The 22,030-nt window shown below is 43.3% G+C and overlaps 1 protein-coding gene across 2 annotated transcripts; it reads right to left on the bottom strand.

Moving 5' to 3' along the window:
- Positions 1-375: 375 nt before the first annotated feature.
- atp1a3b (ATPase Na+/K+ transporting subunit alpha 3b) lies at positions 376-19,797 on the bottom strand. Of its 2 annotated transcripts, none has more exons than XM_054621580.1 (23): positions 19,582-19,797; positions 19,342-19,434; positions 8,710-8,826; positions 8,031-8,090; positions 7,613-7,816; positions 7,291-7,404; positions 6,680-6,814; positions 6,446-6,563; positions 5,975-6,243; positions 5,376-5,574; positions 5,032-5,276; positions 4,736-4,928; positions 4,042-4,217; positions 3,787-3,923; positions 3,524-3,674; positions 2,805-2,973; positions 2,551-2,705; positions 2,306-2,429; positions 1,927-2,072; positions 1,702-1,832; positions 1,447-1,548; positions 1,238-1,329; positions 376-500 (listed from the first exon to the last, which is right to left on the bottom strand). In XM_054621580.1, the coding sequence occupies exons 2-23, from the start codon at positions 19,345-19,347 to the stop codon at positions 472-474; spliced, it is 3,072 nt and encodes a 1,023-aa protein (XP_054477555.1). In that variant the 5' UTR covers positions 19,348-19,434; positions 19,582-19,797; the 3' UTR covers positions 376-471. The 2 variants fall into 2 exon arrangements, with proteins under 2 accessions (XP_054477555.1, XP_054477556.1); XM_054621581.1 differs by having other exon boundaries at positions 8,710-8,787; positions 19,582-19,796.
- Between the last annotated feature and the right edge of the window lie 2,233 nt (positions 19,798-22,030).

Genomic DNA, 22,030 nt, shown 5'->3' with positions numbered 1-22,030 from the left:
ATTGGAGGACAAGCAAAGGGGTTGGCGAGGAGGGGAAAGATAGAGGGGAACGAAGGTATAGAGACAGACGAGGGGGAGAGAGCAGGGGGAGAACAGGGAAGGGAAGGAGCTGGATGGCCCTTTTTTGCAGAGCGTAGACACTCCCTTTGTATCCTTAGCTCATTCAAATCTACATACACAATATGCAGCTGCCGTTTGGTAGATATATTGGTTTATGTACACAGCAGTGAGAGAACACATGCAAAGAGTATCATAGGAGATGGGGAGAAAGGGGGGCGGGTCAATGTAGAAAGTTGTAAAGGTGCTTTTGCTGTTTTTAATCTTTGGGGCAGTTGTGATGAAAATTGCTTCGAAGCGGGCTTTATCTTCAAGGGGGCGGGGCATCTGAAGGTGTGGTTTGCCAGGGATGGAGTGACAGGGGGGAGAAATAAGAGGAACATGTAGGGGGCTTGAGCAAAGATGCTCCATTGATCAATAGTATGTCTCCCTTTCCACCCAACCTGGAGAGAAGAACAAAGGAAAGTACAAAGTCAATTCAGTGTTTTCGAGTCATATTTTATGCAGATTTTTCATTGAATTAGCATTAGTTAAAGGACTAGTTAAAATTTTTTAGAAGTACTGTACTGCCAACAGTCAGTCAGCTTAGCTTAGAACAAAGACTGGAAACGGGTAAACAGCTAACCTTCCTCTGTCTGACGATGAGAGAACCTCTGCTACCTTTTAACACATTATAATTTAACACGTAAAAACTACATGGATTTAGGTGAGTTTTTTGCTTGGCTGGGTGCAGTAACTTGCTCTAATCTTGTCATCGCCGTGAATTTGCCAAGTAACCAAAGGAGACTCCAGGAAGTGACCGTACCAAGAAATAGTCCAGCGTAAAACCACAACTTCCTTTAAAGAAAGGGGTAGTTCAAAAGTGCATCTAGCAACGATGTTGCAAATGGCAACCAACAGAACCTTCTCCTGTGTGCCATGAGTGTAGAAGAACTATGGTGGCCGACGCAAAAGCGAAAATGTCCCTATCTAGAGCCAGTGCTAGGTTTGTTCATTCTGGGCTACTGTAAGAACATGGCGGCGGGCTCTGTTAAGAGGACTTGCTCCGTATGATGATATAAACTGCTCATTCTAAGGTAACGCAAATGTATTAATTCATTAATTGATTAATCTAGAAACATACTTATTAATATTATATCCCATTTCTGCCAATAGTTCCCCCTAAATGCTACAAACTTACCTCCAGGGTTACGACGGATGAGAAGTTTTCGAACCTCATCATAGACAAAGATGAGAAAACTATAGGGGAACGCACAGAACCACCAGCTAGGCCTGTGGGCAAAACAAGAGAACAAGGGTTAAAAATAAGCAATTAAAACAGATATGACACAATATGTCATAGAACCAGAGTTATTGCATATGAATGCATGTGATTCATGTGGCACTTACTTTAGAGGATACATCCTGAGTGCCACATCCATGCCTGGGCAGTAGGACAGGAAGGCAGCCAGGGCTGTCTCCTCAAACAGGCCGAAGATCAAGATCTTGTTCCTGGATGGAGACACACAATATATGTTGAAGAGCCACAACTGAGATACATGTCAACCTATTTAGATCATATAACGCTTAATCTCATTGGCAAAAAGATCAATTACGGAGAGGGCACATTTAAGCATATCGGCATCACATTTATTTTGGGCTCACCTCATGCCCTGCTGGAATACAGAGTTACGCCTGGTCTTGCAGACAATGACATCAGCCCACTGCACGACTACAATACTGACAAAGAAGGCTGTGTGGCATGTGAACTCAACAATCTTTCTCTGCTCGTATGTCTGGGGGCAAGAGAGGAAAGACACAGTAAGATAAAGTAACCAAAACAAGAAAACACCTTTAAGTGCACTTAAACACATAAAACTCCACACTAACCCATTGCTGCCCGTAGCTGTCTTCCAGGTCGTTGACAGAGCGGTCGTCCCAATTGAGCCTGATGCCCACTAGATGAGTGGGCAGGAAACCATTTTCAGCCAAGATGACAAAGTAGGCGAAGAAGCCTCCAAGAGCCTGGATCATACCTGAGCAAAAAAAAACACACATTCACAGATTTGTAACTTTCTTAATGTAGTTTTCTCCCAAAAACATTGCAGATAGTTCCAAAGATAATCCAGCTGTTGTTTGTGAGCAATGAAAGGTGGATAAAGATTGATTTAAACATAAAATGACTTTCAGGCAACTAGGATCAAACTTCAATCCAGATCAAACACAATTCAGAGCTCGGATCAGTGGCAGCAATCTTCATGTCACCTACCGATTTGTCCATAAGCAATGCTGATAAGCCTCTCGTTCACCAGCTTGTCCCTGAATGGGTTCCTGGGCTGACGCTTCATGATGTCGCTCTCAGCTGCTTCATAAGCCAAGGAGATGGCTGGGACCTGAGGGACGAGGGAGAAATGTGAACTTTAAGTACATTACAGTGTTTTCAGTGATGAGATAGAGATTCAGTGAAAGCTGCGTTTGTCGTAGAAGACGGGCGAGTGTTTGATCAGCGCTCACCATGTCTGTTCCCAGGTCAATACAGAGGATGGTGATGGTTCCCAGTGGCAGGGGGATGTTGACAATGATGAACAGCAGGAAGGGGGTGATCTCTGGGATGTTACTGGTCAAGGTGTAGGCAATGGACTTCTTAAGGTTATCAAAGATCAAACGGCCTGAAGGGGGGAAAAACAGACAGGTTACATCACCTAATAAGTCAGACAGTTTCACATGTTCATTACATGTTCCAGTTCTGTCCTTTTGGGTCTTCTCACCTTCTTCCACTCCTGTGACGATAGAGGCGAAGTTGTCATCCAACAAGATCATGTCGGCGGCCTGTTTGGACACATCTGAGCCAGATATTCCCATGGCAACACCGATGTCAGCCTTTTTCAGCGCAGGTGAGTCATTCACACCATCACCTGTCACAGCCACAATGGCACCCTGGGAGAGAGGCAGGAGGGTGAGGATGAGGTTGTATAGGATAAAGATATAGAGGAAGTTATACTTGTTGAATGTATTTATCTTTTAGCTAGAGATTCATACTCTTAATTCATACGACCAAGGTTATAAAACGAGTCAATACTTCATGGGTAAACTGTTTTGGCTCCATTTAAAAATAAACCTGATTAGAAAACAACCTCAATGTTGAACAGGTGTCTCTTAAATTAAACCGTCACATTTAAACTGCAATCAAATGTAATAAAATGATGCAATGAATTGAATTTATTTCGATGAAATGAAATTACTGTCAAAATAACAGCAACTTGTCTTATGTATCAGTCAGGGAATAAAATTCAACAGATAAATAGCACCATCTGCTGTTGTAAAAGTATAATGCTATTTATAAATTAAGTCCCCTAATGTACCCAATGTGATCTACAAAGAGCATTAAGACAACGCTGAATTAATAACCTCCACTTGTTCAAGTCATCCCAAGCATTTATTATCCATAAGGCGTTTTACTCTAAAAACAATCTCAAAATGCACAAACCAGTCTCTGGCAGCCTTCCACGATGATGAGTTTCTGCTGAGGAGAGGTCCTGGCAAAGACGATCTCCGTGTGATTCCTCAGGATGTCGTCCATCTGGTCCTGAGACAGATCCTTCAGGTCCGTACCGTGGATCACACAGGCCTTGGCATCCCTAAACAAAGACAGTGAAGCGTTGACGTGGATCTTGTAATTTACCATTATTATAATTTTTTTAATGACTGTGTGTTTGATTTTGTGTGTGTTTTTCTGTGAGCATTCTTTACCTGGGGTTGACTTGGCTGACAGGTATGTTGAGACGGGCTGCGATGTCCTCCACTGTCTCGTTGCCCTCTGAGATGATGCCCACTCCCTTGGCAATGGCCTTGGCTGTGATTGGGTGATCTCCGGTGACCATGATGACCTAAAAAGTAAAATTTTATACATTTTATACCATAATCACAACTTGGTCTTAACATTATATTTACAAGACTTTAAGGAATAAAGAAATCTGAAATTCGGCTTGCAAGAAAAAAACTCACCTTGATACCAGCAGATCGGCATTTGCCAACAGCATCAGGCACAGCAGCACGGGGAGGGTCGATCATGGACATGAGGCCAACAAAGCAAAGGTTGTCAGTCTGGAAGTTGACGTCATCTGTGTCAAAGGCAAAGCCCTTGGGGTACTGATCCTCTGGCAGCATCACATGGCAGAAACCTGGAGGGACAAGAAGTGTGAGATTTAGTGTTTGATTTTTGATATCTAAGTATCAACCCAGATCCCCTATCCCTATCCTCTGATACAACTTCCAACACTCTTCAGAAAATGACATATCAAAAGTGCCTGGTCTTAATAATTCCTAAGATTTTTCCACAGATCTTAAATTGAAAAAAAATAGTGTATGATCATGAGCTGTTGCATATTTTGAAATTTGTCTAAATTAATAAATTGCAGTCACACTTCTATCGATCAATTAAGCAATGACTAAAATAACATCATTTTTTTCAGAAAGTAAAATCAATGGAATGATGCATTTTTTGTTAAATGGAAATATATTGCAGTATGTGGAATATCTAAATAAAAGTGGAAAATACTTTTTGTAAGTAATTGGGAAATGTATTTTTCTTAAAAGCTTAATAAAATACCTGTTTGAACCTCAGAGCATAGTCAGACTGTGTTTACACTGCCTCTCCCTCCCTGTATCTTTGAATCCCTCCAGTTCTATCTATACTTACCCAGTACTCTCTCTCCCAGTCCTCCCAGCTCCATGTAGGCATTCTGGAAAGCTTCCTTCAATTCCTCGTCCATAGGTTGCTCCTTGCCCTGAATCAGGATGGTGGAGCAACGGTCCAGGATCCTCTCAGGGGCTCCCTTCATCACCAGCAGGTAGCGGTTGTCATTGAGGTCCTCTGTCTCGTGAACTGAGAGCTGGAAGAGGAGAGCAGATTGTTACATTTCATTTAGTGAGCAGGGTGTTTGGGCATATGGGTTTTTTCTTGTGCACACAGCTGTAATAAAACCTTTCACTTACCTGATATTTGTTTGTGGAATTAAAGGGGATCTCAGCCACCTTCTTGTTCCTTTCCCTCATCGCCCTGACTGCGCCACAGGACAGCTCGATACACTTCAGCAGGGCGGACTCGGAGGCATCGCCGGCCACGTCACGTTTCAGGATGGGCAGCTGGTCTTGTCCTGCTTTAAACTGAGCGCGGTTACACAGACCAGCGACACGAGCCAGACCCAGCCAGGTCACTGAGCTCTTGTCAAAGGAGGCACCTGGAGCGGGTACAGAAGAGTGGGTATTATTAACCTTTATGACGTGAGTTATCCCTTTTATAGTATTTACATATTTCATCAGTGGTCATCTTCACTTACCAGACTGGTCCTCAGTGGTGTCGGCCTCGTGGATCTGGTTGTCAAACCACATGTGGGCCACAGTCATCCTGTTCTGGGTCAGGGTGCCTGTTTTGTCGGAGCAGATGGTGGAGGTGGAGCCCAAGGTTTCCACAGCTTCCAAGTTCTTCACAAGGCAGTTCTTCTTAGCCATACGCTTGGCAGTCAGGGTCAGACATACCTGCAGACAAATACATGTATAATGTTAATTATTCTTTGTGATGGGATGTATCAGCTGTGAAGCTCCAGAAATTAATTTCTCTGTTTCTTGATGCTAAATAAAGCGAGCTCACGGTACCATTAAATAAGAATATTTTTTTAATTTTATAGCACCTTTCAAAATGAAAGAGAAATGTGATGAAAATAACATATAAAGAAATGGCGCTACTTTTACATATTAACTAGCAAGCATCGATAAAAGACGTACAAACATATAGAGAGAAATAAAATCAAGAAAATGCTACGTGTCCAAAATGTGCAATAACAACAGACTGCAAAATATATAACATATGATACCAAAGTATCTAATTCAGGTGCAAGTGTAAAGGGCCAAAGATGTATCTAATTATTTGTCCACTTACAGTGACAGTGGCCAGCAGCCCTTCAGGCACGTTAGCCACAATGATACCGATGAGGAAGATGACAGCCTCCAGCCAGCTGTAACCCAGGACGATGGCCAGGATGAAAAAGGTAACACCGAGGAAGACGGCAACACCTGTGATGATGTGGATGAAATGCTCGATCTCCTTTGCGATGGGGGTTTTGCCGGTCTCCAGGCCAGAGGTCAGTGTAGCAATGCGACCCATGACTGTGCGGTCTCCGGTGCAGATAACAATGCCACGGGCTGTGCCTGGTTTGGAAAAAGAACACATATATAATGATGTCAAATATAAGCCTTTTTTTTCTCAGCTAGAATTATGCATTACATTTTAGTCCAAGAATAAAGTTAGGTATAAGACTTTTATTACTCTGCTCAATTTGATGGCTTTAAATCAAACCACAGGCACACAAGTTAATAACGACGTGTCATAGTATTGCCATGGTTACCATACCTTCCACACAGTTGGTGGAGAAGAAAGCAAGGTTTCGGGTCTCTAAGGGGTTGTCATGGGTACAGTCAGGTGACCGGCTCTGAGGTTCTGACTCGCCTGTGAGGGAGGAGTTATCAACCTAAAGGGAAACAGAGAAGTGAAACAGGAATTACATACAACAAGAAGCAAGACTTTGAATGTGTGTGAACTGTGTGTGTGTGTGAACTGTGTGTGTGTGTGCGTGAGTGTGCCTACCTTGCAGCCATGAGCAGAAACCACCCTGATGTCAGCAGGGATCCTGTCTCCACCTTTCACTTCAATCAGATCTCCACCCACCACTTCTTCAGCGTTGATCTGTACCTTCTCACCCTCACGGATCACCAACGCTTGCTGCAGAGAGAGATCAGTGTTGGTTAGAAAATCACACAAACACAATATTTAGAGAAACATGGTGTATCAGAAAATGGGGAGTGACAGCAAAAAAAGCAAAGACCTTTTCATTCCCTTCACGTGAGAAGAACCGTCTGACTATAGATATTGTTAGCAAGTATTTCATCCATTCAATAAAACCGCACAATAGGCAGAACTATTTTCAGGCAGAGTGCGTCAACCACCAGCTGTGCCACGTCCTTTTGCTATATAAAGTATGCACACTCCATCTCAGTAAAAAGGTAAGTGTGAAGACTTACATAAACAGAGGTAGTAAGTCACATTAACAACCCCTGATTTCTGGTGACTGCCACTTGTTTCCAAAAATCCTAAAAATATTCACTTTCAAGCTTTTACGGTCAGTTTCCCCTTTCCAGAGGGAATCAAAATAAGCTTTCGGACATGGGTTGGTATCACCTGAGCGAATACATATTTACCTGAGGCACCATGTTCTTGAAAGACTCCATGATTTTGGAGCTCTTGGCCTCTTGAAAGTATGAGAAGCAACCAGTGATGACGACGACAGCTGTGAGCACAATACCTAAGTACAACTGGAGAGAGACAGAGAGACAAACAGTCAAACATATGTGAGTGTCGTCTGTGGAACAGCACTGGATACAGTGTGTGTGATGATGAACTCGCTTTGCCGAGGTGTTATTTATGCCTGTACTTCATAGTGGGAAGTGTGACGGATGTGTTAATGAGGTGCAGATGGCTCAGATGGGAGTATGTGTGTGGACGGTGTGTGTGGATGCTCACATTGTCTCCTGCAGGATCGTCCTCAGTGGCTGCCTGGATGGCGTAGGCCAGGAAGCAGAGGATGGCGCCGGTCCACAGCAGGATGGAGAATCCACCAAACAGCTGGCGACAGAACTTGATCCACTCCGGGGTGGTGGGAGGAGGGGTGAGAGCATTGGGACCGTCCCTGATCAGATACTCTGCTGCCTTGGCATTGGTCAACCCCTGGAGGGAGCACAATAAAAGACACACGTTTGTTTATGTTTGTTAACATTCTCATATTTCTTTAGCACGACTTTGGAGCTGGATTGTCAATTGTCCAAAACTGTAATAAAACAAGATAAGTCTGCCACCTAGTGGCCAACAGGAAAACTAGTCTTAAACCATAGCTGAACACACACACACGCCTTGCTGTCCACAACACATATCATCAACTCACCTGAACAATGTCAGTCTGGTATTTCCTGCATGTTTCCTCTATGGACATTTTGTGTTCCGTCTGGAAAAAAAACAAAAAACAATCAATACTCTGCGTAGCTCAGTATGTCTAGTATTTGCCATGTTTTGCATGCAAGGACAGATTGAATCAAGAATTATGCAGATATGTAATGCAAAAGAGTCTTTGAGATTCTTTTTTGCATTTTCAGAACATCCAATAACTTAATTACAGTCAAGGTAATTGGAAATGTACTCCATGCATGCAGTTCACCTGAAACTTAAGAGTATTGGGGCCGATATATGGCGACCCAGGTGTCTGTTTCTTGCGCAGGGATGTGGGATCAAAGTGACGACCTCCTGATAACAAGTCGCCCCTCATACCAGCAAAAATACATTTTGTTTTGGCCTGCATGAGAAAGATTTCTCTTCTCTCCAACAGAGTTGGTGTCAATTAATTTTACTATATTCTCATGGAAGATGTTTTTTCAAAAGTTAAAATCATTCACACGCATCCTAAAAATGCATGGATGTTATTAAAATATATTCATAATTAGGGAATTGTAGGTGTCAAATGAATTACCTTTGACTACAGGATCAAAAGTGAATTGGTCTTAAACTTATTTTATGCTAACAGTCCGTTCCGCATGTATTCATCACAGATAAGAGAAGGTTTTACTTACAATGGGCACTTCCTTCTTCAGGTCGTCCATGTCCTTGGTACCCCCCTTCTTCTTCTTGGGGGATCGGTCATCTTTGTCCTGTGTGGTGGCAACGCGGTAACTGTCTGAACGGCCATACTACAGACACACACACATGTTTTATACATGCCTATACAACTAGATTAAGGAAATAGTAGCCTGTGCGCCTTTGTTTAGGATCTTAACTGTTCTCTGGGCCAGAACCTTATATTAACTAACTAAAAACTGAACACTCTGAAAATGAATTAAATACTTTAATTGTTCAGAGAGCTGTAATGTCTGTCATTCTAACAGTATTTACCAGTACCTGACTGCAAAGCCAGCGGGCTTTTCTGAACTGCCCGTGAGGTTTCTCTTTCACTACACAGTAAATAATGTTGTACCCTTGTGAAGTGGCCTCATGAAGTAGCCTGTATTTCGTTTATGAGGAGGATGTCAGATGAAGAGCATATAAAAACCCATGATCATAAGAGTTGTTGAAGAAGTGAAAGATAAAGGCATTACATTTGGTAGCTGGTGTTTGTCTCTGGACAATAACATCCACATTAAGCGTGCACTATCAACACACATTAAAGCATGTGCCTCCGGTCTGCCATGCCATATCTGTTTGATCCCTCCACTGATCAAATAATTGTTGCTCTGATGTCCACAACATCCAGATGGACACATCGAGACACAAACAAGTGCAAATGGTGTAACCTGCAGGTTTTAACTAATCGGTTCCTGGTCTTTTTCATTTATCTAGCAGCAAGGACATGAGAGAGAGAGAGAGAGAGAGCGGAAAAACAGGGTCGGTCCACATCAAAGGCTTTCAGATTAGACTCTAGTATGTTCTACACTATTAGACCAGATACATCAGAGACTCTTTGATGTCAATGATTGAAAATTAAGTCTCAAGTGCATGCCCGCACACACAGACGCATCAAATGTCCTCGTCCTCTTCCGCCTGCTTTACTGTGCTGCCTGTCGTTTCAGGTACTCTCCTCACTATAATTATCCCCTCAGAAATTGGCTTATGTTGTTAAACTAGACATGAGTGGATTATTATAACCCCAGATTTTCTCCACCACTGCACATTCTAGTCTTTCTAGGCCTATAACTGTAACACTAGCCTGTTGTCCGGAAGGAGAGCAGCATGACATGCTGGGCCACGTCAATACAAAATGTCCCTCATTAAAGGTCAAAGGTGACATGGAAAGGCATAAATCCCTCCCAGGAGGTGTGAGTGGGTCCTAGTGGTCAGGCCCTTCACTGACAAAAAACAAGTCATCAAGGAAACGGCCATCGGTGGCAGATCAATGCAGTCAAATTGATTTACACTGATGGTATGACGGAGTAGCAAAGTCCTGCTGATATGGAAGCCACATAATTAATCCTCAGACAGACACATCAATAACTAATACTCCATGACAACAGACCTCTTAATGAAGGTTTGTGTGTCAGAGATTAGGTTAAAGGTTACAATTTCATTGATAATTTAAATTCGATAAGAGACACGGGTTTCGTGTACCCTCACTGGAAATAAAAAAAAACAACTGTGTGGTGAAATTCACTGAAGTAAAGTAAGCACCCTCTGGTGGTACAACCAGGCAGTACCATTGCCGCATGCACTTTTCTCTTTGCATCTAATATCATAGTACCAATGTACCAATGTGAACTACTAACAGTTCTCTCCTTTGACCTAATGCTTAATGTTTACTTAAAAATTCAAGCACCAAACTTACAGGTCTACAAAAATCCCAGGTCCTCCGGGGAAAAAAACACACACCCAAACCACACCAAAACACACATCTTGAGCAACTTGCCACCTCAATTCACACTTTGGTGATTGTGGTTGTACTGCCGTTGTGTGAAACTCTTGTGAAATCATGCCTCTCCATATACTAGCGGTAACAAAGACCTGTCTTTCTAGTTTGTCATCATAAAAAAAAAAGGAACCGCTTCAGGAAGCAGCATGTGGATGACAACTCTCGCTCACTTAAATGTGGAGCGCTGGCTGCTCAACAACCGCTGCTGAATTCAAAGCAAACAATAAAAACCATTTGTTCGAGCATGTCAGGCAGAGAGTAGCATGTCGGTGGGAAGGAGCTGTTTGACCTGAGTGCAAACACACACACCCACACCCACACACACACACACACACATGCAAACACACGGAGCTCTGAAACAAAGGAGCAGGTGAGCAAATCCCTTTGCCGCAGCAAGACCAGGCAGGCCTGGTGAGGCAGAGGCTGCATATAGAAGAAACTGATGTAGTGGAAAAGTACTGCTGCTCATCCCCTCTGAGACAGAACCGGGATGTGTGGGTGTATGTGTGTGTGTGGTGTGTGTATGTATGTGTGTGTGTCTCAGATTCAGAAAAAGGGAATGTTGGCACATTCATGTATTTATTACATGCATGTCATTATGTATTGGAGCTTAACTGAATGAATGGAGGCTCCAAATCTCTATTTAGAGATCAAAGGTGTTGACTAATTTGGAAAGCAACAGATTTACCTTCTAATCAGTATCAAATAGGCACCATAATCTAAAAGATGACAGACTGGCAGGTGTTTAAGTATGAATTTGTTGGTATAATATTCTTGTTATGGCTAGTTTGTCAATGGACAATGAGGAACGCTGCAAACACACATTTAGGAAGCATTGTCAATGGCGCACCTGCTCTTATTAACATATGCACACTGACATTTATATCATAAACATGGACACACACACTCTTCCCGTCACAAACACACATATGGCCAGACAATAGAAGTGTTTGGTATGGAGAAGGAGAGGAGTGCCAAACAAAGGGATACGTGGTGAAAAGTAGAGATACGGGGAGATGGATGTTGAGGGGGTGGATGACGGATGCGATTAGGCACATGGAAAGGGAGACGTCAGTGGGAGGTGAGAAGCAGGGACAGATAAAGAGCGAGAGAGGCCGCGTGGAGAAAGGGACAGAGTGTGAGAGAGAGAGAGAGAGAGAGAGAGAGAGAGAGAGAGAGAAGAGCTGTTGTCACCCTTCGCTCATGCTTCTAATTAGATATTGACCAGTAGTCTTTGTCTGCTGGCTCTGTGTCAGTGTTTGACCCGCAGTGAACCCACTCTAATAGATTACAAAACCTTACATATGAATTGTTTGTGTGTGTGTTACTTTTTAGCATTTGTTCACATATGCTAATAGCTTATATTCTCACTCAGGGTAACTGTTTGTTTGGGTATGTTTGCCGGATGTAAATGAGTAGTTATTAGCATGAGAAAAGAGAAAAGAGAGGTTACTGATTTATCTCGTGTGGTGTTTACAGTATGTGGAGTATTCTAAGTGCATACCTGGCTTTGTGTGTGTCTGTGTGTGTGTTTGCCTCTCATTTCCCACCTCCACACACACCCTGCTACCTGATAAGATTTGTCTTTGTTGCACCTAGGTGGTTCATTACACAAGTAAAAGCCTTCAAACTATACTTCTGTCTACATTTAAATCCGTTGTTATTGTAGTTAGTAGACAAATCTTTTTTATTTTTTTTTATAAATGTATCTGTCTGTATATCTCTCTCTGCCATCACCACTTTGATTTGAATTATTCAGCAGAGAAAGATGGAGTCCATATTGTGTACATATATAACTTGAGTATCCTTGCATTTGCAAAAGACATCAAAGAGCCCCATCCCATGTGCGTCCGTGTGGGTGTCCAGCTGTCTCACACAGTTCTGGGTAATGTAATGAGCCCCCTCTGTCCTGAGAAAAGAAACAAAGACTCGAGGCTGGAATTACAGACGCTCGCTCTCCAAACAAGCACACAGGCCAAAAGACTGATGGACAGACACGTCTCTGACATCGTCAGGGATTGGAAACATCGGATGCTCCTTTATGGATTACAAAGTGCAATCACTCACATCCAGTTACATATTGGCTCATTGAAATCTGCCTAAAATATATCATTAATTCATAAAAAAGGCCAATTGCTTTATGTGTCTTGGTATGTATTTGATTTGATCTTTATTCTTTTTCTTCTACAGGCCGGCTCTGACTAACCAAAATAAATCTTGCGTTTTATCCTCTGATGAATGCCGGTGTTTGCAGGACAAGTAGCCATGGTGACCAAGCTCAGCAGTGGCCTAGTACTGCTAGGATCCCCTGATGTTACCGGGGACCAGTAATAATTGATGCATCTGTAACTGGACACTGTATTCACTGCTGTATAACACAGACGGGTAATTGATTCAAGGAATTGGTGTGTTTTTGTGTCTGTGTGAGCGGAGGTGAGTCATTGTGTTGGCCACAGTGCGTGTGTGCAGCGTCTACGCGCATTGCGGCAGAGAGAGAAAGGGAGATGTAGAGCGAACGAGAGAGATGGAGACCAAATGATTGTGAAATAATATGATTAGACACAAATGTAATATGTATTGAGAAGGAAAGAGCTGCCATTGTACTTTGAACACGTGGAGTTGCAGTTAATAGTGTATTTTGTGATTTGAAAGATAACTGGCCATGTTTAAGGCAAAGTTTGACTTTTATGTACCATAAAAGTACACAGTTGTAATTTATTTTGGCAGACGGAAATCAAGTAATACTACTCTGTAATGTTGTTCACATCATGGACCTACAACACGAGTCGTTTTTAGGAGTGGCACCTGAGAGAATTATCATGTCAACCATCTTTAGGACAAACGGGTCGAGGCATGCCCACCCAACCGTGGGTTTCACTGGGACTGGCATGTCCTATCTTTTTTCTTCTACTTTACTTGAACGCATTAGGAATCATGTAACAGGAAAAAGGGATGTGCGTGTAAACACAATTGTGCGTTTCTCTTAATGTGAAACAAATACGAGGAAGTGGTTTCTAGATGGCAGAAATACCACCTTGCTCCATTTAATCATTCGGCACCCCCCCCACCACAGTATTTGAGCAACATGAGTGTACACTTCCTCTTTGTTCAGAGCAGCCAGATGCATGGATCACTTCAACACGCCCGCACTGAACACGTGAGAGTTACATCACAGCGTTGTTGCGTGTTTTTCCACTATGACCATAACTGTGGAATGTCATTTTACTTGTGCTCTGTGCTAATGAGGACCATTTTTACAAAATGTCTGATGGAGGTGTATTATAACATAAATATTATAACTCTACCTGTCTTTAAAGGTAACATCAGATGGATATTGGGTCTAATTCATGTCATCTTCTGTTGTAGTTCTGTGAGACGGTTGGGGATGCAGGTTGAAGGCCCTTTGTCTTCAGTCCGGCCCGTTAGCTCATGCACGACAAAAAGTGATGCACCATTGTGAAACTGCATTTGTCTATATTGTAGAGAAGCGAAAGCACTTTCACAATCAAATTATTATGAATGTAAGTGTGTTGTATGTCATGTATCTTTTTTTTTTAAGCAATAAGGCACCCTTTTAAAATAATTTATTACTGGATCTCTACCACACTTTGCTATCTCTCTCTATCATTTTTATGAAGTATTAAATAAAGGGGGAAATAAAATAATATTGGATGTGAGATATGTGCAGGTTTGTAATGACATTTCTGCATCTGCTGACATGCTACTATGCGATTGGTGTGTATATGTGTGATGTTGCATGCATGCGTGTGTGTGTGTATGTGTGACCTTGCAAGGTCATTGGTCCATCTGCTGTTTCTTGCAGCAGGATGGCTCTGGCACAGTGGGGGGGGGCTCAGGCCGAGGGACATAGCTGTTGGGATTAGCTAGTCTGATTACTACACCGGATTAGGCCTCTGTGCTTCGTCCTCTCTTTGCCTCTCAATCACTCCTCTTTCTCTGCTAATCTCTCAGGAAAATCAAATGCATACTTCTCCTCACATTTATCATTAGGTCTTGGTGCACAATAATTTGGTGAATGTGTTCCAACAGTACGAATGGATTAGATGGTTACTTTTTAGGAGATTAGGATTTGAATGCCTTGTAAAAGAGACTGTTAAAATATTTGTTTCGCTTATCTGTATCAGCCTTGAGAGTGATATGAAGGCTTTTTATCTTTCTACCTAACATAGTGAAAAGGCATCAAAAGCAGGAGATTCCAGATATCAGACGTGAAAAAGAAAAGTTTCTGGTACAATAGTCCCCAGGGGGACGTTCTGTTACGTCTGAGTGTCAGCTCAAATTAAATGTACAAATACAAGTAATGGAATTGTATACGTAAATAGAGTAATAAAAAGATTGTGGCCGCTTAAGAGCACTAAAAGAAAATGTTAATCTCTAAATCACATAAACACAAAGAGCCAAAGAGAGAGATTAACTCTCTTTAGCTCTTAAATCATTTATCAAGTGCCCTCTTCTAAAACTAAAACTAAACAATAGCAAGAAACTCAATCCTTCCACTCTGTCCTTCCCATAATCATCTTCATCTGTTCGTCCTACAGGGACAATTGTGTAACTGTTTATCTTTAGCTCTATTTAATGCACTGTGGAATATATTTGTTCTGTGGTTTTTGAGTCTTGGCGTGTGAATGTGGCCTGGTCAAGATTACCATTGTAAATCTTGGTTCGTTGGTGCTTGTAGAGAACATGGCATCTCTCGATGGTGGGAAAGAGGGCACTTCACGACTCCTCAGCAGGCAGCTTTTCACAGATATGTCCAGATGTGCATGCAAGCACGCACACATCTGTACAACAGCTGCTGACTGCACGAAACCCGAACTAAACCAAATTCCAATTTCCGTATGAGCTTTCAAGCATGTGTTGTTTTGTGATTCTAGATGTTTTCAATAAGTCTGAATGAATGGAAAATCAATCACATTCACTATTCAGGAATATAATAACTGAAAATCTTAAAACGACTCCTAACCTTTTCACTGAATGGCAGCACTGCCTGGTATCAGAACACAAAACAAATACAGCAAGGTGTTAGATTTTAATAAGCCTTTGTCCATTGTGGCTGCCCGGTGTTATACTTTGTGCTTCACAAAGGAAATCCGCACACACAAACATTAACAGTCACACACACATACACACATCTCCAGGACAACACCCTGAATTAGTCATGTCGTTGTAGTCAGGCAACAGTACCCCTCGGAATTGGTCTCTTTATGGGAGACCATCAACACTTTAATGTTGGAAAACTGTTTGTCAATATCTGTGCCTACTGTAATCCTGCTTTAAAGTAATCTATGAAGACGACAGCACTGACCTTTACGTTTTATTAGCGTTAGACAAGCTGCTGGTTCTGTTAGTCTAACACTAGCGGGGAGGCTGACTGCAGTTTTTTTGCTGAGCCACGAGAGAAATCTGGACTATGTCCTTCAGCAATACTCTCACTGGGGACATGTCCTGATTACAGTGGATATCTATTGATCAGAAGCCTACAAGAGGCATGAAGGGGACAATGAAGGGGCATTTCAAAGGTCACATTATTGACCTTAATTGACCCCTAGGCCACAGGGCAAAAAAGATCCCAGCTGGCTTTGCGGTCAGAGAGACCACATGGTTGATCAGATCCTGTATGGATGTGCTTTTTTTTATTGGTTCCCTGCGACGCGTGGGACAGATCTGCTGTGTTACAGTGCAGCCTATCAGCATTGGGCAGCAGGTGCAGTGGGGAGGGATGTGCAGTACTCTGCACCAAACTGAGGGCTGGGCCTCTGCAGAGGCCACACACGTCCAGATCCTGAACTACCTTTATCTGGCACCTTCTAACGTATTCTCTGACACTGCACAGGCCTCACCAGTGCCCATATTAAGGACAGGCTGTTCTAGACACCTTTACGCGGTGACACAGGTACTTAGTGATTCTAATCAAGTCTTATAAGGATCTCAACACCAACAGGAGCTTCTCCTCAGACACAATGCGTTCAAAGCAGCTCAACCACACCCCTCGTTACCAGTGTGACCTTCTGACAAAGCCTCGGCGCTTCTACGACACCTTCATTTCTCCTGGGGCACCGGTCCACAGACACCACACCCCTCCACACCACGCCCACCCTACAGTCATTGTCTTACGAAGATCATCGAACCCGACCACCTCCCTCATCTCCCTCATCTCCCCATCCCATCTGTCTCCCGTCCCCCTGATAACCAATCCCACAATGTGCAGCAAGAGGAAACAGGAGCCCCGGTAATATGAGCCTCAGGTCATTATCCTGTAACAAGATATACAGCCAGGCAGCCCTCCCCCCACCATAGGCCTCCTACGTCATTTTAAATCCCTCTCTTTTTTTCTCTCTCTCTCTCTACACCTTCAGACCCGCCACTACTGATCTGCTCTCTCTCTCTCTCTCTCTCTTTGCCATTCTTGCTCTCTCAGCAGTGGCACCCTCCCCCCATACAGTGTCACGTGCCTGAAGGTGAAAATCTCCTCCTATAGTCCCATCAGCATCAGCCATGTTTAGCTGCACTCATGCAGAGAGGAGAATAATGAGCAAGATGGGCGGGCGTGTGAGTGAGTGAAAGGACATTTTCTTTAGAGACTTTCTGCCAAATTAGGACTATCCATCTTTGTGCCAGACTAAATGTGCCGGTTGTCTCTCTGGTATCCCTGACAGATGCCCGAGCTTTGCTCCATAGCATCACTGCTGTCTCTAAGCCCTGTCCTTTTCTGCGTGCTCCTGGTGCCAGCCTATCACAGCTCTTCACAGGGAATTTCCACACCATAGGCCCCGCCCCCGGTTTGACGCAGAAGGCACGTCTCATGCGATGCCCCCCGAGGCCTTGGGGAAGGACAGCTGGCAACGATTCGCGCGACAAAAAAAAAAAAAAAAAGGAAAAAAAGATGGAGAGGGGGGGGGAAAGGAAATATGGTCGACTGGCAACGCCTGGAAAAAAGAATGGGCCCATCACTGCATCCATTCATCCATCCATCCCCCTTTTTCATTCAGGGTGACCTCAGCCGTCATCGAGTGAAAGTCAAGGAAACAGCAGATCGCCATTGAGGCTCATTCTCTGCTCTAGAATGCTAAATTCCGGAAAAGCTGCGGCATTTCCCGAAATGACACACCATCCCTTTCCACCCAGCAGCAAACGCCTTCATGCGCATGCAGCCTTCGCACTCACATCCCTTTTTGACGCAGTGCCCACTAAACGCTGCCGGGTTAGCCGGATCCTTCATCTTGAGCGTCTCTGGTGGGCCTGCGCATCAGATGCTTGTGTAACTGCGTTGACATCTTGCCTGTACTGGCGCTAACACAGCGGTGCATTTCTCTCTGCGCTGCACGTTCCCCTTGTCTGCATCGTCATACCTCCGCATCATTCAACACACACACACACACACACACACACACACACACACACACACACACACACTCACACACACACACCGCGGTCAAAGATTAAAAATTACAACTCCCTGCGCAGGATTGGAGCTGGAGCAGAAATTGCGCAACAGCTCACACCGCCGGCTGCATATGCACCATGGTGTTTTTTGTTTTTTTCCACCAGCCTCCTCTGATTCATTCCCATGACTAATAAGTATATATATATATAAAACCAGAAACAGCACAGATGGGTGTTTTTTTTTACGTTTTAACGCAAGATGCGTGCTCTCATACTGTCAAACATCAAAGTACCATCTGATGGTATAGGCCTAAGAACGCATCTGTTCTTTAATCTGTAGTTTGTGTGAATGTGTTCCCTGTTGGTGATTATAGAGTCCCTGTTATGTCACACATTGAAAGGGGGCGGGGGGGGGGGGGATAAGCTGGCGAGGCGCTTATTCCCAGTAACCGCATTATGACGCATGGGTCATCGGCTGCAGAGGATGAGACTCTGATAGCGAACACTGCAAGGGCGCGATGGAGCTCAGCATCTTCCCGGAGCAGCGTACAGATGCGTCTCAGGCAGGCGGGAGATTGGGCAGTGCCAACCGGGGGGGGGGGGCATGAAGGAGGTCAGAGGACATCCTGTTCATTTCTAGGCATTAATGTAGGCCTATTTTTTTCTCCCCCTTCAAACGGAATAAAATTCTCTTTTTTTTTTTTAAAAACCACAGGTTATTGATGGGTGAACAGAATATACCCCCCCCTCCTCTCTCCTCCTCTCCTCTCTCTCTACCACACCAGAGCTCTTGGTGAGAATAGACCCATCAGGCCTACTATCAAGGATGGCAAGGTTATAGCCGTAGTAGTAGGCCCATCAGAGACCTGCAATACACATTCCACCCTGACAACCTCTAAACCACACATCTATTTGTAACACTTTAAGCATCAGTTGTTGTTTTTTTTAAATATATATATATTTTTTTTATCTCGGTGCCTGTTTAAAGTGACCGAGTGGATGAGAGAAAGGGGACATGATGCGATCAAATTTCAATATTTCAATTTAAAAAAAAAAAAAAAAAAAAGAAGAATTCTATTTCTAAGTAAAAAAAAAAAAACAGGTTTAAGTCAAATCAGATGTTGTAGTTAAACACCGCTGCTCTCTATAGGCGCACTAGACTAGACGCGACTGGCTGCATCAATTTGTCGCAGTCTAGGAGACCAGGGTAGAACACAGTTCCGCATTACAGTCAATGTCACTCCGACGAACGGGATTTCCATAGAGGAAAAAGGAAAAAATTAATGACATCACACCAGCCCCCTTTTCCTTCAGTGAGGAATGAATAGCAGGCTACCGCTCATGTCTCAGGCCACTTCAGGTGGGGTAGAACGCAGTTAAGAGTCGGAATCGTCAGTCTTACCCCCATGGTGGCGCAGTCACTCTTCTCCTCTCAGGTGATGCACGGCTTGAGAGGTGTCAGCCCCTCGGGATGAATTATATCAAAATGCCTTGCCTTGAAAAAAAATAGAAGAGAATATGCTCAGTTTTCAGGTTTTGCTTTAAATGAAGAAAAAAAAAAAAAAGACGTCATGGCAGTTTATCTAGAGATCTGATCAAATATTTTTGCTTTCTGGTCTAAAATAAAAACGCTCTCTCAAACCTTCCAAAGTGTTAGGCTTCAATCTGTTCCCCCCAGCCGTGAGACGTCTTTCAAATGAAATACTGCGGTCTCAAGCGGAGCATCACGCAGGGTGGCGCTTTCCTTCCTTTGCTCTCTGATACTTGCTGAGAAAGACCGGCGAAACTAACGAGCCGCACTGCTACTTTTTCAGGACTTGATCTCCCTCCGCGGCGTCGCCGGTTACCGCAGTACTCCTCTTGCAGCACCAATCCGCCAGTGGAAGAAGCGCCGCCTGAGCAAATGAGTGATCCGAAGGGGCGATCGCACCCGCCCCCAAGAGCCCAGCTGGCCTATCGAAATCCGGAGCGACACGTCGGCGATGGGATCAGCGGACCAATTGGTTTAATCACAATCTCCAAGCGGGCCAATAGAAAGCTCACCCTGCCCCTCCTGCTTTACTGCAGAATACCGAGACTTATACAGCCAGAAGCGTCGAGAATCTTTATGCTGAAAATGTATATAAATGGACGCACAAGGTTAGATTCTAGCGGTCGTGATTGTGTTTGTTCATCGTGCAATGCATACATGTAAGATAAAATAGTGGATCTGTGTGCATTAATGCATGCGATAAGCATCCTTGGATGTGTCATTGGTCGTGTTGGTCCTGTCATGAGCATGTTATGCACCTCCATATTTCACTCCAGCAGTTTTAGCTGACGTAGAGAGGCTTGCACTCAGTGGTGAAGGTAAAAATACTGACATGGGCGTTCCTCAGTGTAAGTAAAGTAAAGAATCAAACCTGGCTTGTTTCAACACTATAATCTGGGGTCTCTGGAGCTGGCAACTCTTCTTGACATTTATGAGGACAGTTGTAAAAAATGGTATATATACTGTTGACGTGGGATTAACGGCTGCAGCAAATTTCAACACACTGAGACAGGAATGAACTAGTCTAACAAATAAGGCCACATTCTTTAAACACAGGTCATGCATAAAAAGGGAGGACGGGCATGATAGAATAGATACAGGGAGGGAGCCATGCCAAGGGCAGGGGAAGTTTGAACAACAAGGACCAAACATGAGGAGAGGAAAGGAATCGGGTAGTTTGACACAATGGGGGCTGAACAGTGCTGAATGGGTGCAAAGACAGAAAGTGTGAAAGAGAAACGGACAGAGGACACGCAGCAGTGAGTTGCCATTGCAGGCCTTTGGTCACGTCTTTCCTCTGTGCTTTTTGCTGAAGGGACGATGCAGCAGTGTGAGCACACCCGCTCTCCGAGTTTCAGACGCACATTAACACACACATTCATGCAAGTGAAGCCATGCCTGATTTGCAAGGGAAAGCCGAGCGTCATGCTGGCAGACCCTGTCGCAGATTGTTGCCATGCATCACTGCCCTCCTTGCTGCAGGCCCAGACGATGACCATGCAGCACCGTGAAACCCCAGAGTATCAAAACGAGGTGGGCTCAGGGTTGGAGGACCGTCAATCACAACTGTTTTCAAAAATGCAGTTAGGTTTCATGATTTATCTGAAATACTGCAGATGACTCACAAATATCCCTAATTCAATTTAGTAGTTGGTAATCATGTTTCTGTTTATGCTTTGTAACCCAGTAAACTTTCAAATGTACTGTTAACATGTGGCAAATCCTGCCAATACAGCACTCATAGAGTGTGAAAGCAAATGTTGACACTTTTACCCTTCATTACTATGTCCGGTTTCTAAAGAACAATTTGCACGGCTGATATGAATTCCAGGTTATTGCATGTCGCTTACATGTTACATTTTACATAATTTCAATACTATGAAAAACAACCTGCATACAAATCCATAGATAGACTCTGGTATTTACAGTCGTTGTGGTTATTTTCAAGAGGAATACATTGTTAGGAAAGTATCGGATACAACTGATGCATAATACATCTGGTGGCTTCCTAAAGTCATAGCACTTTGGCATTTCAATAATGCAATTATTTTTTGGGAACTTTATTTCAAAATCATTGCAAGGTTCTAATAATAAAATATAGTAAATTAGTTTTAATTTACATGGACCAAACCACCTAAATACAGGGTTGGGTATCAGGGTTAAATCAAGCTCTTCAAGCGATAACCAAACACTAATGAAATTCAATAGCCTTTCAATAAAAACAGCTTGTGAAATTCATATTGTTTGGGTTTTGTTGTGACTGCAGAGGTCTTGGTTTAATTGGATGGATGGAATATGTATTGTAGGGCGACTTTATTGGCAACTGTTTCTATTATTTTTCCCACCTTAATGTCTGCTGTATTCCTGTGACTGTCAACTCATTTCATTAATGCATATTGAATTATATATAATTTTACAAAACAATTGCATCATACAGATGTTGAGACTGTATTTATCCGATAGAGGAAAGTGTGGGATTAACAGATATAATTTGATCCTGAAGCCTACAGTGCTGCCCATGAGGGTGACTTTGTCAACATACTGCTACTAATAAAGTTCT

This window comes from Anoplopoma fimbria, chromosome 20 (assembly GCF_027596085.1).
Source record: "Anoplopoma fimbria isolate UVic2021 breed Golden Eagle Sablefish chromosome 20, Afim_UVic_2022, whole genome shotgun sequence".
NCBI classification, from domain to species: domain Eukaryota; kingdom Metazoa; phylum Chordata; class Actinopteri; order Perciformes; family Anoplopomatidae; genus Anoplopoma; species Anoplopoma fimbria.
The sequence above is the reverse complement of the archived record's forward strand: the minus strand, read 5'-3'. Positions and strand labels throughout refer to the sequence as shown.

Bases quoted from the DNA above. Each gene is read 5' to 3' on its own strand.
- atp1a3b (XM_054621580.1), bottom strand. The intron at 7,405-7,612 runs GTGAGCATCCAC...GTCTCTCTCCAG, and splicing joins ACGATCCTGCAGGAGACAAT to TTGTACTTAGGTATTGTGCT. The intron at 6,815-7,290 runs GTAAATATGTAT...CTCTCTCTGCAG, and splicing joins TCAAGAACATGGTGCCTCAG to CAAGCGTTGGTGATCCGTGA.